The sequence below is a fragment of the Cebus imitator genome, unplaced genomic scaffold (assembly GCF_001604975.1).
Source record: "Cebus imitator isolate Cc_AM_T3 unplaced genomic scaffold, Cebus_imitator-1.0 Scaffold125, whole genome shotgun sequence".
Classification (NCBI taxonomy): Eukaryota; Metazoa; Chordata; class Mammalia; order Primates; family Cebidae; genus Cebus; species Cebus imitator.
In genome coordinates this window covers 3,433,725-3,451,634 of record NW_016107440.1, presented here as the reverse complement: position 1 = coordinate 3,451,634, position 17,910 = coordinate 3,433,725, and the positions used below count along the sequence as shown (strand labels likewise).

General features: G+C 38.3%; 1 protein-coding gene across 6 annotated transcripts in view; it reads right to left on the bottom strand.

The window, feature by feature from the left end:
* MSRA (methionine sulfoxide reductase A) overlaps positions 1 to 17,910 on the bottom strand; it is a 373,388-nt gene that overhangs the window by 328,080 nt on the left and 27,398 nt on the right. The window contains exons 1-2 of one of the 6 annotated variants that reach the window (XM_017540449.2): positions 4,730 to 7,078; positions 4,456 to 4,530 (exon numbers count right to left, since the gene is read on the bottom strand). The exons of 2 other annotated variants lie outside the window; for them this stretch is intronic. Coding sequence is in view for 1 of the 4 variants with exons in the window: in XM_017540447.2 (XP_017395936.1) it covers positions 4,730 to 4,742 (13 nt within the window). In the remaining 3 variants the exon portion in view is untranslated. Of the gene's footprint in view, positions 1 to 1,763; positions 1,785 to 4,455; positions 4,674 to 4,729; positions 7,084 to 17,910 lie in introns of those variants that run through there. 3 more of the 6 variants (XM_017540447.2, XM_017540448.2, XM_037742694.1) reach the window with 3 other exon arrangements.

Below are 17,910 nucleotides of genomic sequence, written 5' to 3'. Positions count from 1 at the left end.
TTTATTTAGAGAAATAAAATAACCTGATCACAGCTCATGGCCAAACTTTTAAGTCGAGCCTTGCAGAGTTGTTGCTATTATTCAAAACCTGTTGAGTTTCAGAATAATTTCCTAACTGTAGTACTCTCAGAAACTTTTCTTTCATTTGATCTACATTTGTACTTACTCATCCTTCCCTATTTCACCATGTTCTCTAAGAACACTTCTGATCACATCCCCCATCCCCCTAGACGTCAAGGTCAGATACTGGAACACTGCCCTCCCTGGCCACAGACCTTTAACCTTCTTCCAAGACCTGCTATTCCAATTCCAAGTCTGTATGCACCCCAGGGCCTCCACAAGCCCAATGGGGACTTGGTACCTTCCTGCAGCAGATCAAAGCACAGGGCTTGGGCAGTGAAGTGGGGGCTAAATTCCAGCCCCTCACTGCCTTGGACACAAACTGTACACAATGATCCTGACTCTGCCTCTCCCTCTCCTGGGCCTCAAAACATCCCTGGAGAACCAGAAAAACGTTGTTCAACATGAACTGGCCTCAGCAGCCCATTTACATGCCCTCATGCAGCACCCCCGCCCCCCCGAATAACACTTTATGCCTTCTCAACACCTACGGTTGCTGATATTACAGTCTAACCCAGGACGCCACGTCCACCCTCGCTCCCTCAGGGGCCCCTGGCACTGCAGCTACAACAGGACTGAAACTGCTTGCTGGGTGTCACCCTCAGCTCAGCACAACTGCCCTTACCACCTTCTCTGTCTCAATCCCCTCAGCCTTTGTCCTGCCCTCAAAAGAAACACTCTAAACCTACTGGACACTCCACTGGCCTGCTTCATGCTCAGGCCATACCACCAAGTCCTAAGGTACAGTATGGGATCCTTTGGGAAAACGAGGGCAGAGGAATTGCAAGACAACGGAGGGCTGGCCAAAGAGAGCAGATGCCCAGGGCCACCCCACACCAGGCAAGTCTCCAATGGCCACCTCTAGAGAGCCTAACATGGTCACAAAGAATGTGGCCCTCTGCTCCACCCCTTTAAACCCATAACCAGCAACAGAGAAACAAAATAAAGCACAGTGCTTTTTGCTTTTCGTCCACGAGGGAAAAAACTCTTAGTCACATAAGACTCAAGAAGATAATACTCTGGGGTTTACCACTTGGTTTATTTCTTCCATAAATACTTAGTAAGTGTCATTGTGTACCAGTCCCTGTGCCCAGCATGGCTACCTGGATTACACGGAATAACAGACAAAGATATTTGGTAACCTGAAAAGGTAGCTACATTCATCAATTATTACTCTCCTCTTCTCCACCCAACTACACGAGGAATTCCTATGGGCAGCGATTCTATCTTTTGCCTGGCACAGAGCAAGTCCTCTAGGAGTATCTGCTGAATGACCTCAGTAGTGTTTACCCGCAGCTGAGACACTTCTCATCTCCATTCCATGGGCCACCAGCTCTGCCTCATGCCTAGGGCCACCAAAGCAGCCTACAAGCACCACTCCTCACATCACATGACTTCTATCTCCTTTTGAAAGATGAACCTATGCCTTATTTTTATATCAGAGAACAATCGCATGGAATAAAGTTAGGCCACTGAGTTAAATGTGTGTTCATTCTCTCTCTCTCTCTCTCTCTCTCTCTCTCTCTCTCTCTCTCTCTCTCTCACACACACACACACACACACACACACACACACACACACCCCACTAGAATACAGAAAGTGAACTGATAAGTCCATTTAAAATATACCGCCCCCTAGCAAACCTTCTTTCAAAGGGCCATGCTGGCTTCAGGATGTGGGTTGGGCCTCCTCTTCTTCCTCTGTCTCACAACGGAAAACAAAGGAAAGGAAAAAATCCCACATAAACAGGCCACTGTTGTTTACGTTGCAGCCACATCTTCGAAGGTTCAATTACACCTGCTTTGACATATTTAAGATCTAGCACGTGAGCAGTGGCTCAATCTTCATTTCTTCCTCCCTGAATTTGAATTGCTTATTTTACATGTCTGTCAGAAGACCTGAACAACTCCAGTTTTGGGCCAAGAAAATGGAACAACCAAAACAGTCATAAAACAAGATTCTTACAGCTACATGTACTAATCTCCTGTTATTTTATAATCACATTCTTTAATATGTGTATTGTGCAAGAAAAGTGAACATACTTTATCTGCTGAAATAAATCTCATTGTAGTACTACTGCCTTTTTCTATGCAGGCTTTTGGACTTTATTTTAAATCTATTCCTTCTTCCATCTGCATTACCAAAAATAACTTTATCAATAAAATATTAGCATATTTAAGTGAGAGCTCCATAAACATTTGTTGAATAAATGAATAAATGAGTAATTATAAAATACTGGACTAATGCTCCCTGAGAAGTTCGCATTAATTTGTAGAATAATGTGCTTGTATGTTCAGGTACATACATCAGAATGGAATTTAATAATAGGCATCAAGTAGCAGTTAAATATTAATGCATTTCTGCCTTAATAATTCTACTTCAAAATATTATACAATTCAAACGACAACAAATATGTGCTGAGATAGAGTTCATTTACAATCAAACCACTAGTATTTATATACTTTAAAATAAGATTTGAAATATTAATATGGAAATAGTTAATAACCTAAATGTCAACGTGTTTGTAGTACAAAAGGTCTAAAAAGACAGAAGCATGCATTATGTTACAACTAAATTTTTTTTAAAAAAAATGCAATCAACACAACTTCTTAATCACATTTTAAAAAAAAAAAACCTTGCACAAAGACACATCTATTATACCCGGTTTACAAAGAACATCTTCATAGATTTTATTTTTATTTTAAGCTAGGTAATGAGTAGGCCAGAGAGAATCTATTGGTAAGAAACTTTAGTGACTATAACAGCTAATATTTATCAAATTTTAAGTTTAACACACACTATAAAATGTAGGATTACCAGTATCGAAAAATTTAATATTTCTAATGTATATTCTGATGTATTTGTTTTTTAATTCACCTACTTTTGATCATACTGTTAGAAAATAATTGGACATGAAATAGTTTGGATGTAAGTTTGTTCTGAGTTCGCTGCAAAGAAGAATCAGCTAGCAGAAATTATTTTAACTTCAGGAAATAAATGGCCTTAAATAAATTAAATAAGTTATATATTTAGCAAACTTAAATGGCAAGAAGGTATGTTAAATGTTTAAGAGGCAAATGGAAGTAAATATAAATCGGCAATAAGACGGTCAGTATTAAAATGAAGCTCAAATTAAACTTATTTGCTGAACTTTCTTTTTGTTTCATATATTGTTGTTTTTAGTAGAGGCATGAATGATCCTGTAATCAATTCAAAAAGGAAGACTGCAGTCAGGCAAACATTCCCTTCCCGTGCCTATCAGCATGTCTTTCATGTCTTGGCGTCCATTTTAGGAGTATCAGCGAGGTAGTGTATAAAGGAGCTTATTAAACAAAGGTTGTCATTTTGGCAACACACATAAACGTTCAGTGATTTCATTTTACTGAAAATCAAAATGTTCATTAATTAAAAAGTTGAAGAACATACTTAAGCTTAACTGTTCAAACACCTCTGTTAGATTTCATATATTTTCCAATCATATTTGTATATTAAATGCCATTTTCAGGGTTGCTGATGTGTCACTATAGTTTTATAAAAAACCATCTGAAACAATTGATCATTTAAGGCGCGCAGTAATAGAAAGCTATAGACAGTTTTTTATTGCCGAAGGATTAACAAATCAATGATTATATACTCAAAACAAAAGCACAGATCCGGGGCAGTCTTTCACACTGCCCAAAATGATGAGTACTTATGTGAATATATACAGTTTTCCTGTATTGTTTCAGCATATAAAATAAAAAGAAAATATATGATTATAGGAAGTCATAACCTAATCCCTACAACTCAAACACTCTTTAAAAACAGAATATTTACAATGAGGGTGGTCCACAGAAACACATGCCTTACAGTTAACCTCTCCTACAATAACGCTGATTTTTAAGAACAGAACTATCACAATCCAACCATAACCAGGCCTAATAGGAAGGATTTATTGCTCAGAAATTAGATATAAAGTATATATCTAAGTAAAACACCAGGTAGTACTAAAAAGAAAATCGATAAACTTTCTAGATTTTCCCTCCACTTAAAACATTTTGAGAGAATCAGGCTATAGTAATCGTTTGATTATAAAATCTCATCAACTGAAAATAAGGAATTTTTCTCCAAGTATTGCAAACACAGCTCACCACTTCTTCCCCAAAAGATTTAAATTTCTATTCTCTACCATTCCCAGCCATTTCTGCCAACATCATAAAAATCACCTTTCATCATTTCCTTCTCACAATGAGAATTCACTAATCGCATACATCTCTTAGACATAGACACCTCCCCACCCACCTCCCAAAAATGGTTCAGAGCAAAGACACACAAAAAAATAATGACCAAGCTCACATTTCTTGTTTGCCCTTCAAGCGAAGTCTGGTGTCTTCAGCTTGCCTTTCTGGTCTTCAGTGTTGTCACTAATTGCTGGGGGATGTAGTTTAGGACAGCATGAAGCAGCAGAAATAAAAGCTGTTGCTTTAAGAAAACGTTTTCTTAAACACATGGATAAAACAACTTTACTCTGACTTCCTGGCTGGGTTGCATAAAATCTTAGAAAGTCTCCTTGAAAAGTTAATGTCTACAAACGTCTAAAAATAAAATAAAATAAAATCTAAAAACTTACGTTCTGAACACATTCCGAACGATGTCTTTCTGATTGGATTTGAAAGCAGGTTTGTATTGATGAACAAACTTTATTTTGTAGAAAATTAATATTCTCTCTAATTAGAAATCTGCCTTGCCATCTTCTACATTAATCCTGTCTCTCATGGTATAATCATACATGCAAAAAATCAAATATAGTATTTCCCAAATGCATGGACACTGTGGAAGCTTCGTTTTGAAAAAGGCTTTTATTTCCCTTAATACTGGTGACTAAACGTCATTGTATGTACCAACACTTTCAAATAGCCCAAGAGACTTAAAAAGCCTTCTAAGTTTGAAAACCAAAAAGTTCTGAGTTTTTCTGTACCCCAGGACGGTTTTCTTTCCTGAAGCTCAAGCCGAGAAAGCAGACAAAAGAAGCTGATTTGACTGAGCTGTGCCAAGTCTTGCCTTTTTTTCTTTCCTCAGCTCTCCCTCTGCCTCTCTCTCTCCCTCTTTCTCTCTCTCACTCTTTTGCTCCCAGTATGGCAACCTTCCGAGCAGTCTTGGCGGAGGTCCAGGCTGTGCCAGTCTGTCTGAATTCTTGTCTCCAAAAGATGTCCTTTGCGGATCAATTAATACATTTGAAAACAGGAAACCGTGGTACGGTACCCAAATCCTGGCACCAACAGCATCGACTTCTGCCAAATCACCTTACAGATTTCATGGTATCCTACCTTTCATAATCATTACTAACATGTTCCCAGAGCAATAATGGAGTACTAGAAGCCATTCACTGCTCAGCATAAGGAATCTGTTCCCTAGAAATGTCCATATGCGACATATGCACAACCTGCAATAAATCAAATTTCTCCTGTGAGAAGAGATGTATGTAACTTTAATAAGCACCACACACTGTATTTCTTTTTATAAGACTTGCTTTTCCTTGTCCTGCTGCAAAGACTCATGGGAGAATAGAAACGGAGGCATGCAGATTAAAATTAAAACTGTATGCCCAAAAATGTCATGCTTTATCCCTATAGAGAATGAATATAGTTTTGATTGATCGGTAACTTTATTTTTAAGGAGGCTCTAATACAAACTGTACCTATTCAAAATTTTACTAGGGATGTAGGGAGGAGAAGAGTTCTTTTGAAAAAAGAAATATCAATAAAAAGGAAAATAAAACATCTAGGGTACATTTACTAAGAATAACTATCTTTTCATATTTTGACACCTCAAGCTCCAACATTGTTTACTAAATTCATATTAATACAATAAGCCTAAACAAGTACTGGTTGTTTTTATTTTTAGCATAAACACCTTTTGAAGCAAAATAGCCAATCTGTGCTTCACACACTTACCTGGTTTAAGCAATCATTTTTACCTATGATGCTTGAACATAGAAAATAGCCACACTCTAGAATCACCATTGTTTCACAGAAAGAACCCAGAATAGTGACTTCTAGTCCTTGGTTGTGTCACTTTCTAATTTAGATAACTTGAGGTCTCAAATTGCTAATCTATCTAATCCTCAGTTTGCTCATCTACCAAATACAAAAATCAGTGACTTCCTACTCTGTGCTCCCAAACTACTATGTTTATGCACATAGTATACCTTTAACCTAATTGCATGGTAATTAGTTAAGTATGTGTGCTCTGCCAACCCTATGTGTCATCCTCACAGTAGAATCATATGTCACTACTCATCTAAGAAAACTGAAAATCTTGCATAGAGCCTTCCATATACAGGTCTTCAACAAATCTATTAGGTGAATAATTTATGGGAAAGGATCATATGAATATCACTCTGAAGTTCTATTAATACGACAATGAAAAACATAGCTACATACTACTAAACATAACGTTGATAGATCAAAGAAACGCTACAGAGATATCATAAGGGTTGAATTAAAGTACTGACAAAAGTGTCCCATGCTGTCTTTTCAAATAGGAATGTTAAAATTTGGGCAGAGTAACAGTGAATTTGTAAATTGAAATCAATAACCTGTTTATAGCCAAAGGCTAAAGAGAATCTTGAAAGCAGCATGGGAGAAGTGACTCATCACGTGCGAGGAAGCCTCAATAAGATTAACAGCTGATTTATCACTGAAAACCATGGAGACCACAAAGCAGTGGGATAACACAGTCAAAGAGCTGAAAGGAAATTAACTGTCAACCAAGAATTCTATATCAGCAAAACAATTCTTTGAAAATGAAAGAGACACTAAGACATTCCAGATAAACACAGAGTTCATCAGCAGCACACCTGCTTTACAAGAAATAATAGAGGAACTTTCCCACCAAGCTGAAATGAAAAGGCACTAAATCAAAGCAATGTGAAGAAATAAATAGGAGTAGTTATAAAGGTAACTGCAGAAGTGAATATTTTACACATAGTATAAGTGTATTTTAAATTATGTAATATACTTTATATTTTTTTATTATTAAACATTTCTAAAATATTTAAAATGGGACAAATATACTCTTTTTTCTATCTGATTTAAATGACAAAAGCATAAAACAAAGATATATAGAATATAGCCAAATAGCATAAATAAATCCTACCTCATCAGTAATTACATTAAATTTAAATGAATTAAACACTCCAATTAAAAGACATCAATTGGCAGAACGGATTAACATTTAAAAACATAATTCAACCATGTGCTGTCTACAAAAGACACACTTTAAACCCAAAAACACAAGTTGAAAGTAAAATGATGGAAAACATATATACCATGCAGACAGAAACCAAAGGAGAGCTGGAATGGTTATACTAACAGGCAAAACAGACTTTAAGACAACACTTGTTACTAGAGATAAAGAAGGGCATTTTATAATGGTAACAGGGTTAATTCATCAAGAAGAGACAACCAATATAAACATATATAAGAATAGAGCCCCAAAATACACAAAGCAAAGACTAAAATGATTGAAGGGAGAAACAGGTAACTCAACAATAATAGTTGGAGACTTTAATATCTTTCATTCCACAACTGCTAGAACAACTAGACAAAAGATCAGCAAGGAAATAGAAGACTTGACCAACAACACTATAGGTCAACTAGTCCCAACAGGCATCTACTGAACAGTCTATCCAACAACAGCAGAATGTACATTCTTCTCAAGGACACATGCAACATTCCCCGGCAGACAGTATGTTAGGCTATAAAACAAACCTCAATAAATTTAAATGATTAAGTCAAAGTGTGTTTTCCAACCATAATGGAATAGAAGAATTCAATACAGAAAAAAAAAGGAAAACATCACAAATATTTGGAAATTAAATAACACACCTAAATAACTAATGAAGAAACAATAGACTAGAGTAGAAATAAATGAATTAGAGAAAAGGAAAACAAAGAAAATCAGCAAAGACACTGCAAGAATACTACAGATGCTTTACCTCACACCTGTTAGAATGGCTATTACGAAAAAGATCAGCAAAAACAAGTGTTGGCAAGAATGTGGAGAAAAGGGAACCATTCTATACCACTGACAGGAATATGAATTAACATAGCCATTATGGAAAACAGTATGGAGGTTCCTCGAAAATTAAAAATACAACTACCAGCCAGGCACAGTGACTCAGGCCTTTAATCCCAGAACTTTGGGAGGCCAAGGTGGGCAATTGTCTGAGGTCAGGAGTTCGAGACCAGCCTAACCAACATGGCAAAACCCTGTCTCTACTAAAAATACAAAAAATTAGCCAGGCATGGTGGTGTGTGCCTTGAGCCCCAGCTACTTGGGAGGCTGAGGCAGCAGAATCGCTTGAACCCAGGAGGCAGAGGATGCAGTGAGTGGAGATCATGCCATTGCACTCCAGTCTGGGTAACAAGAGCAAAACTGCATCTCAGAAAAAAAAAAATGCAACTACCATATGATACAGCAATCTCACTTCTAAGTATACACCCAAAGAAAATGAAATCAGTATACTGAAGACATATCTGTACTCCCATGTTCACTGCAACATTATTCATAATCACCAAGACATGAAATCAGCCTAAGTGACCATCAATAGATAATTGAAAAACGAAAATATATATGGTAAATGGAATACTATTTTGGCCTTTAAAAATAAAATTCTGCAATATGTGACATTACAAAAAATAATATGTGAGACAATGCATATAATTAGCTTGATTTAGCTATTCTACAATGTATACATATTTCAAAATATCATATTGCACACCATATTTTTTCAGTTTTTAAAAATAATGAACTTAAGTAAAAATTTAAAACACTTCAGACCAATATGCCTTATGAATATAGCTACAAAAATTCTGAACAAAATACTAGCAAACTGAACGCAGTAACATACAAAAAGGATAAGCCATGAAAATGTGGGATTTACCCCAGTAATACAAATCCAGTTCAATATATAAAACTCAATTGACATAAAATATCGTATTAAAAGAACAACGTACAGAACTCACATCATCTCTACAAACACAGACAGGCATTGATAAAAAATGCACACACAAATGACCATAGGAGCATTGTTCATAATAACCCAAAATGAAAACAATCCCCATGTTCACCAACTGATGAACAGATACAATGTTGTCTGGCCATACACTGGAATATTACTCAGCAATGCAAAGGAATGAACCACTGACACGCACTACAGCATGGATGGGTCTTTGAAAAACATTATGCTAAATGAAAAAGCCAGACACAAAAGTCCGCATATTGTATGATTCTATATATATGAAAGATTCAGAAGAAGCTAATCCACAGACACAGAACATAGCTTATTGGTTGCCGGGACCTGGGCAGAGGGAAGAACAGGAAGTGACTGCCAATGAGTATGGGGTTTCTTTTTGGAATAAACCAAACATTTTCATGGTTTAATGGTGACGTCTGCATGATAAAGTGAATGTGCGAAAAACCACTAGATTGTACATAATGACAAGTTTCATGGTATGTGAATTATATCAGTTTTTTTTTTAAGTTGCAGTGCATCTCTCCAGTATTTATGGTTGTTACAACCCAAGGTAAACTCACAAAAACCCTTTATAGTGTCTTACACAGAAGCCATACTATACATTAGCTAAACCCTTATCCACCTGAATCTTCTTCAGGACTCTGCCCAGCCAATTCTAGTGCCTGACTCTGTTTTGACTTCCAGGCTCTGTCCTAGTCAACTCCAGCATTCCTGGTTCCATCCAAACACCGCTCCATTCTGCCAGCTCTCTTGGTTTGGCGCTCACAGAGCTTCTGCTCTTCTGGACTGCTAGGCCCTCCTGGTGGCGCCCAGTCATTTTTGTCTTCCAACTCTCTCTGCCAGGCCCTAGAAAATTCAAAATTTTAACAACTAGCCCCCTCTGCATGTTAAGTCTCTGCTTCCCAGGACTCACTTTGCTCTCCTGGTGCACTACGAATCGCAGCAGGCGCACAGAGCCCTTTTCAGTACTAATCCAAGATCTGACTCATCCCTTTCATGCCACTGTGGTTTGGATGTGGTTTCCTTGACCCCACCAAGTCTTATGTTGAAATTTGATACCCAGTGTGATGGTGTTGGGAGGTGGGGCCTAGTGGGAGGTGTTTGGGTCATGGGAGCATATGCCGCATGAGTGGCTTGGTGCCATTCTCAAGGGATCGAGTGAGTTCTCACTCTCATGAAACTAATCTAGGGGAATAGATTAGTTCCTGGAGAGTGGGTTGTAATAAAGCCAGGATGCCCCTTGGGTTTGGTCCTTCTTCACAGGTGCTCACTTCTCTTTTATGCAGCCCAAAGGCCAGCAGATGCTACTGCCATATTTCTTATACAGCCTGCAGAACTGTGAACGAAAATAGACTTCTTTCCTGTATATATGAACCAGCCCCAAGTATTCCTTTATAGTAGCACAAAATGGATTAAGACAAATACCTACCTCTCCTCTACCCACTGTGGTTTCCCCTCCTAGCTATGTGTTTGGACAGGAAGCTGCTCTCTATGTATACCCATATCAGATACCGATCATGGGAATGTGCAAAGGCAAATTCACAAATATGGGACATTTTCCGTACAGTTTGTACTGTTTACCTGATTTATTGGTGGCCTCAAGACCTTCTTTAGATTCAGGCTCAAAGAGGACGTCCAAATGAACACAGAAAGGGAAATATAAAAGGAGTTGATTCTTAGGTTTTTTTTTTTTTTAATTACTGTTTATATTTCAGTTTTACAACATGACGTTATGGCATACATATAGATGGTAAAATGGTTACTACATTGAGGTAGATTAACATATCCACCAGCTCACAGGGTTACTGTGTGTGTATGTGTGTAACAAAGGCAGCTAAGATTTACTTATTTAACAAAAATCCCAAATACACTTTTATTAACTTTAGTCCTCATGTTGAACATTAGATCTCTCATTTGTCCTACATATCTACTACTTTTTTAATCCTTTGATCTACATCTCCCCAATTCCTCTACCCACCCACAGCTCATGGAAACCACTGCTTTATTCTTTCTCTGTGCATTAATATTTGAGATCTTTTCAAAAATATTTCACATAAGTGAGATTCTATTTCTTTTTCTGTGTCTGGCTTATTTCACTTAGCATAACATCCCTCAGGTCTGTCCATGCTGTGGCAAATGGCAAGGTCCTCTTTCTTAAGGCTAATATTACATTGTATACATATACCACATGGTCCTTATTCCTCCCTTGATGGATTTTTTTTTTTTTAATTTGAAGTCTCACTCTGTTATCCAAGCTGGAGTACACTGGTACAATTGGCTCAGCCTTCCAGGTTCAAACGATTCTCATGCCTCAGCCTCCAGAGTAGCTGGGAAAACAGGCATGCAGCCACCACACCCAGCTAATTTTTGTATGTTTAGTAGAGATGGGTTTTCACCATGTTGACCGGGCTGGTCTCGAACTCCTGACTGCAACTGATCTGCCCGCTTCAGCCTCCCAGAGTGCTGGGATTACAGATGTGAGCCACCATGCCTGGCCAATTGCTCCCTTGATAGACATTTAAGTTATTTCCACATCTTGGCTATCGAACATCTTTACAAGGGAATGATTTCATCTCCTTTCAGTATATTCCCAGAAAAGGAATTACTGGGTCATATCGTAGTCCAAGTTTTAAATTCTTTAGGAACTTTCATCCTATTTTCCATAATGGCTATACCAAACTACATTCCCACCAACAGTGAACTAGGGTACCCATAGTTGGTGGTTACAAACGGTAGCACAGGGAAGTCTTTCTACAGACTTAACAGAAGTCTCTTAAGAGTAGCAGAAGAAACCAGAAGTCAAAATGAACAGACTTCCTCTACACCTGGGGTTTCTCAAACTTCCTTCCAGGGAGCCCCAAAGTATCCCCTGATGCTTCAGGGCTTTCACAAAAGACAAAGAAATGATAAACAGATGAGGTTCTAGATCACCCCTGCATTAACTGAAGTATTTGCCATTAAAAGTAATGGCAGGCTGGGTGCAGGGGCTCATGCCTGTAATCCCAGCATTTTGGGAGGCCAAGGCATGTGGATCATGAGGTCAGGAGTTTGAGACCAGCCTAAACAACATGGTAAAACCCTGTCTCTATTAAAAATACCAAAATTAGCCAGGCATAGTGGTGGTGATGCGTGCCTGTAATCCCAGCTATTCGGCAGGCTGAGGCAGGAAAATCACTTGAACCCAGGAGGCGGAGGTTGCAGTAAGCCAAGACTGCACCACTGCACTTCAGCCTGGGTGACACAGTGAGACTCCATCTCAAAAAAAAAAAAAAAAATGGCAAAAACCGCAATTACTTTTGCACCCACCTAATACTTCCATTTCTGTGATTTAAATGTATCAGGTTTAGCTGAAATTTTGTCTGTCAAAAAGTCTACTGCATTTGCAGAACCAATAAATTAAAAATCTCTCTCTTAGATGCCAGATGTAGGTGATGGGGAGGAAGGCAGAAAATCACACTGCCACGTGTATGCCTATGCAACAATCTTGCATGTTCTTCACATGTACCCCAAAACCCAAAATGCAATAAAATAAATAAATGGGGGAAAAAAATCTCTCTCTTAAAAAAAAATTTTAAATCCTTTGCTTTAAGCCAATCTCAGAAAATACTCCCTAATGAAATAACCTAACAAGAAATCTCAAGGCTGTGGCCGTCTCAGAATATTTACAATGTGAGCTAATGTTGTCATCTAAGATTGAAGACCAGGATGGGCAGCCACTCCCCCAGCCGTATCAGGAACAGATCTACCTAGCTCACAGGACGGAAAATGGAAGACAACTGAGTTATGGACCACTTCCCTACTTTCTTTCCCTCTGGAAATTTAGATCGTTAGAGCTACAATCTGAAACTCCAAAGAGCACAGATCTGGTCCCTTTTCCCAGCTATTCATTAAGTGTTAGACACATCCATTCACTTGAACAATTCTCTCAAGCATTCTCTGAACAATCACTACTTGCCAGGCATTAGCCAAGGGATATGGAGCCCCTGCCATCAGGACAGATGGAGAGACATGCAAACAAATAATTATAAATACAGGCCATGTGGCCGGGCACGGTGGTTCACAGCTGTAATCTCAGCACTTTGGGAAGCTGAGGCAGGCGGATCACAAGGTCAGGAGTTCAAGACCAGCCTGGCCAATATGGCAAAACCTCATCTCTACTAAAGATCCAAAAAATTAGCCGGGCATGGTGATGTGCCCAACTACTTGGAAGGCTGAGGCAGGTGAATTCCTTGAACCCGGAGGAGGAAGGTGCAGTGAGCCAAGATTATGCCTCTGCACTCCAGCCTGGGGAACAGGGCAAGACTCCATCTCAAACATCTGAAAAATACATACATACATACAGGCCATGCATGAGCTGTGGTAGAAGCACGGACATGCTTTCCCAGGAACACAGGAAGGAAACAACCTGTTCATGAGTCATCCACCAACAAACCAACCAACTACATGTCATTTCACTTAAAGAAGTTTTAAAAGTATACTCATTTTATAGGTATTCGTTCTGTTAATAGTATGCTGAAATTAGTAAGGCAAGGCTCTGGGAAATACAGAGGCACATCAGGGAGGCTCCAACCCTCAAGACGCTTAAAGTCTACTAGGAAGGTAAGACACTTTGCAAACACAACAATGCTTCACACGTGACAAGTCTGATTATTGAAACATCTCCCAAAATCATGTATTCCATGTTGCCTCCCTGGTGCCATAAAAGATAAACGTCCTTTCCACAAAGCTCCAGTGTGGAATTCTCAGGGCCCTCCTTCTTAAGACCAATCCAAATTATATCCATTCTCTCTCTCTCTCCTCTCCCTGGCCCACCTCTCCTCTCCTGTCCCTCCCCTCCTTCTTTCTCCACCAGTACATACTCAGGACTTGCATTCACTGATTTATTAAGTCAGTATTTACTGAGTACCTGCTATGTGCAAAATACAACGTTAGAAGCCACAATGGACATAAAAATGAAATAAATGAAACGTGAAATCATGTATTAATAATCACCACCACTACAATAATAAGCACTTTTATATTCTTTAACTCATTCACTCCTCACCTAAGTTTTGAAGAAAAACAGGTATTACTTTATGGATGAGGAAACTGACATCCGAAATTATGTGACTTGTCCAGACCCTCAGATTCATATCAAGGGTACAAAAAAATTAAAGCAACTATCCCAGGTTCCATTATTTAATGAATTCGCAAAGCTGGAATTAACACAGGTGCTCTCATACATCCAACTTCCTATTTAACAGTACTTCTTGAATGCCTAACTGGCACCTCAAACTCATCGTGGCCAAACCAGAACTCTTGGTTTTTCTCAAAAAACTTCATTCCTTTCTCAAGCTTCCATTAAATGGTAGCACCAAACATGTAACTGATCAACTTGAAAAGCCAAGAGTCATCCTCAATTCGTGCCTCATCACCCATTAGAATGGCTATTAGGATAAAGATAGACAATACCAAGTGTTGGCAAGGATGTGCAGAAACGAATCCTCATACATTGCTGGTGTGAATACAAAATGGTAAACAGTTTGGCAGTTTCTTAAAAAGTTACACTGATCATAGGAACCAGTCATTTCTCGTCTATCCACGAGAAACGAAAACATGTGTCCACAAAAAGACCTGTACATTCACAAAAAAAAAAAAATTCATAATACCTCAACACTGGAAACAATCCAAACACCCACCAGCATGGTCTATGTATTGCCAATAAGCAATAAGAAGAAACAATTACTAATAAGCGCAACAACATGGAAGAACCACAGAAACATTATGCTAGGTGGCAAAGTCTGGACAGAAGAGACTACATGTTGGATGATTCCTTTTCTATGACATTTCTTTTTGAAAACAGAACTATAGAGACAGAAAGCATATCAACTGTTAGCTGGAGGCAGGAGAGCAGACTGAGGACAAAGAGGCAGGAGAGAACTTTTGGGGTGATGACAACTGGACAGTGTTAATGGTTTCACAACTGTACAAACATGTTAAAAAGCAAACTCCACTACTTTAGAAGAGGTGAATTTTGTGGCATATGAATGATACCTCAATATGAACCCACAACAGTTAGAAAATATTTATTAATATATAAGGCATCCAAGGTACTGTAGCAGGCCTTCAAGGGACTATTGAGATGATTAAGACACTGTCCACACCTAAAGGAGCTTCGGCTCATCTTCTTACAGTTACAGAAGCAGGACAGATCTATGGAAATTATTAGATATCATGTGACAAGAAATGATTGCCAAAAACATAGAACAGGTACTTTCTTGAACACAAGGAAGTTTGGAGGAAGAAGAGAGGCATAAAGCCAGGCACTGGGGAGGCCTTACAGATGATGCTCATCTCAAATGGGGCCATGAAAATGAGTGGAAATCAGAAAAGTGGAACAAGGTGGGCATTCTTAAGAAAAAACCCAAAGGCAGGCATGCTCAGGGTGTGGCATTGATCAGCGGGCTGTCTGGCTAAAACAGAGGCCCACAGGAGGGCAGAAAGAGTCCCAGGCCAGCTAAGAGCTGCCAGAGGCCTGAAGCACCCACCCCTCGCAGACTTTCCTCAAACTTCAAGTATTTGAACACTGTGCTCATGATTTTTGCCATATTTAAAACTATAGTACAAGTTATTTATAATTTACTTGATATGTTTTAAACTCACTTTTTACCTAGATTAATTTTTAAAGGAAATTCTATATTAAACATAAAGGGAAAACTGGCATCATTTGCAAAAATAAAAAAAAAAAAATTTTTAAGGATGTTACTGAATTTGCAAAGCCTATAGCTGTCTCTAAGCTTGAGACCTATTTCTATTAAAAAAGAGAGGTTAACGAGTATTGAAGAAAGTTTAAAAACATTCTAAAATTCTAAAACAGCAAATTCTAGAAGGATAGGGACAATAACTATTACTAATTTTATTTAGCACTTACTATAGCCAGATACTGTTCTGAACAGTTCTCCTTTTATGTCATTTAATCTTCATAATAACAATACCTACCTCATCAGGGTAATCACCAGTCCCATTTTTCAGCCTAGGAAATTAAGGCACAGAGACTTAAACTAGCTTCACGAAGGTCATGCAATTTGTCCAGGGTCATTCAGTAATAAAATTTCAGGGTTGAGACTAAACCCAAGAAGAGCTAGGACCACCACCATCCTTAGGAGGCCAGAAGTCAGAACTTGGAAGTCCAGACAAGCCGCAGGGAGAAGTCGGAGGGTAATCCGTAACCAGCATCGAGAGTAGCAGGGTCACTGAAATACCAGCCCTGACTGGACTCCCAGTGGCACCCAACAGCCTCTTACGATCTGACACTGCCCAGGTCCTCGCACATTTCACTTCCGAAATGTAATACTGATACAAAGACCTCAATTTTATTTGTAAATGGATTTCAGGTCTTTCAAGAGCACAAAATTTAGCTGTACCTTGGTCTAAATCCCCTCTTTGAAATTCGAAGTACTCACACAGGAGTGCGATCTAATTCTCAGAGAAAGTATTTTAAAATTAAAATTAAGCAATACATTTAAATGCTATTTCAAAGTTTCTGACATGTCTGAAACATCGTGAATACAGACACCATTAATCCACAGACATCAAAATTGTATTATTACCTTAAATCTTCAAAAATCATTATTTGGGGAAAAAAACAGGATAGCAGATAAAACTGTCAGAATAAGAAAAAAAAACCTCTTTGAAGAAAATTTCCTTTGCATAGTTTAAAAGAAAGACTCAAAAACGTAAAAACAAAAATAACTAATCTGGAACTGCCCAATTTGATACTTAACTCAGGCTTTGTTAAAAAAAAAAAAAAAAAAAAAAAAAAAAAAAAAATAGACATAGTAGGTTTCTGATTCACCCTTGAAAAAAATGTGATTTCTTATTTCCCCAGAGGAAAGCTTTAAGTGCATCAATAGATTTCTCTAGATATCAAATATTTCTCCATCATTGTGAGTAAATTATATTTGGATCAAAATCAGATGGATTAAATTTCTCTTAAGATACCCAAGAGATTTCTAAAATACACGGAAATGTGTCACATATCTAAAAACAGTATTTTATCCTAATACCTCCATGGAAACGTCTCTCAATTAGAATATTAGCCAGAAAACAAATCTAAAGTGAGTTTTAGATTTGACTAAATTCAAAGTAACTTGTTAAAACTAGATCATCATTTGCTGATATTAGATCAAATTCATCATCTTTTGGGCCCTTTAAAAATCTCTGGACATATGGTGTTACACTTTCATTTTTAACCTAGAAAAAAGGTATCTGAATGAGTGATAAGTTGGAAGGGAGTCACAATTTTATTTAAATGCTATGTATGCAACGAAAAATATAAGTATGGTTACCTGCTTCCCAATTCTTGATAAATGCACCCCAGCCAGTGCCATCAGATTGGAGGCTTAATTATTCTCATCTGTGTTATTTTTGGCTTCCTGACTAGACTATAAATTCCTTAAGAGCTGAGATTGTTAACTATTCTGATCATCCATTAGCACCGTGCTGAGCACATCTAGTCACTCAGTAAATATTGATTGAATTCCTACTCCGTTCATGGCACTTTGGTCGGTGCTCCAGAAATAAGGTGATGGAGTGAACACAGTCTCACCTTCACAGCAGGAGCGGGTGGAATAAAACGCAGCCATATGATGGGCGAAGGAGGTCATGGCACACTGGAATGGAGACCAGGAAGAGGGACCCCTCCAGCCCTGTCACCACCTCCTCTCGCTTATTCTGTTCGACATGCAGTTCACTCCAAGATTACCAATGTAATCCAAGGTCAGTGTTTATAA